Raw genomic sequence first — 443 nt, forward strand, 5'->3', positions numbered from 1 at the left:
GGCCGGGCAGGGCCGGGCTCCCCGCTTCCCACCTGGGCCTCCGCGCCCCGCCCTTCGGCCCCGCTCACCTCGGCCAGCTTGGAGCTCCTCTCCCTGGGCCCACCGCGCTGTCTGCTGACGGGCAGTCCCCGCACGGCGGCCACGAGCGCTGTCAGCAGGACGAAGCCGAGGACGAGCACCACCCTCCCGCCCGGCAGCGGCATCGCTCCGTAACTGCCCAGCGCCGGGCACGGCGGCTCTCGGCAGGAGCGGGGAAACCAACCACAAATAAAAAAATATATATAAAAAGTAAAAACAACAACAACAACAACAACAAAAAAGCAGGAAAAAAAAAAGACAAAGAAAAAGTAAGAAGCGCAGCCGGGGCACGACGGGCTCGCCTCCCGGTGCCGCCGATGCTGAAGGGCAACTCTGAGAGCTCCGCAAGTGCGTGCGGGAGGGGG

General features: G+C 64.1%; 1 protein-coding gene across 2 annotated transcripts in view; it reads right to left on the minus strand.

Annotated features, from left to right (window-relative positions):
• Window positions 1-437, minus strand: part of ISM2 (isthmin 2) — a 14785-nt gene extending 14348 nt beyond the window's left edge. For both annotated transcript variants that reach the window (XM_010711776.3, XM_010711775.3), the window contains exon 1: window positions 69-437. In XM_010711776.3, coding sequence (XP_010710078.1) covers window positions 69-203 — 135 coding nt within the window. In that variant the 5' untranslated portion in view covers window positions 204-437. The remainder of the gene's footprint in view (window positions 1-68) is intronic.
• Window positions 438-443: the final 6 nt, after the last annotated feature.

Source organism: Meleagris gallopavo, chromosome 5, assembly GCF_000146605.3.
Source record: "Meleagris gallopavo isolate NT-WF06-2002-E0010 breed Aviagen turkey brand Nicholas breeding stock chromosome 5, Turkey_5.1, whole genome shotgun sequence".
Taxonomy (NCBI): Eukaryota; Metazoa; Chordata; class Aves; order Galliformes; family Phasianidae; genus Meleagris; species Meleagris gallopavo.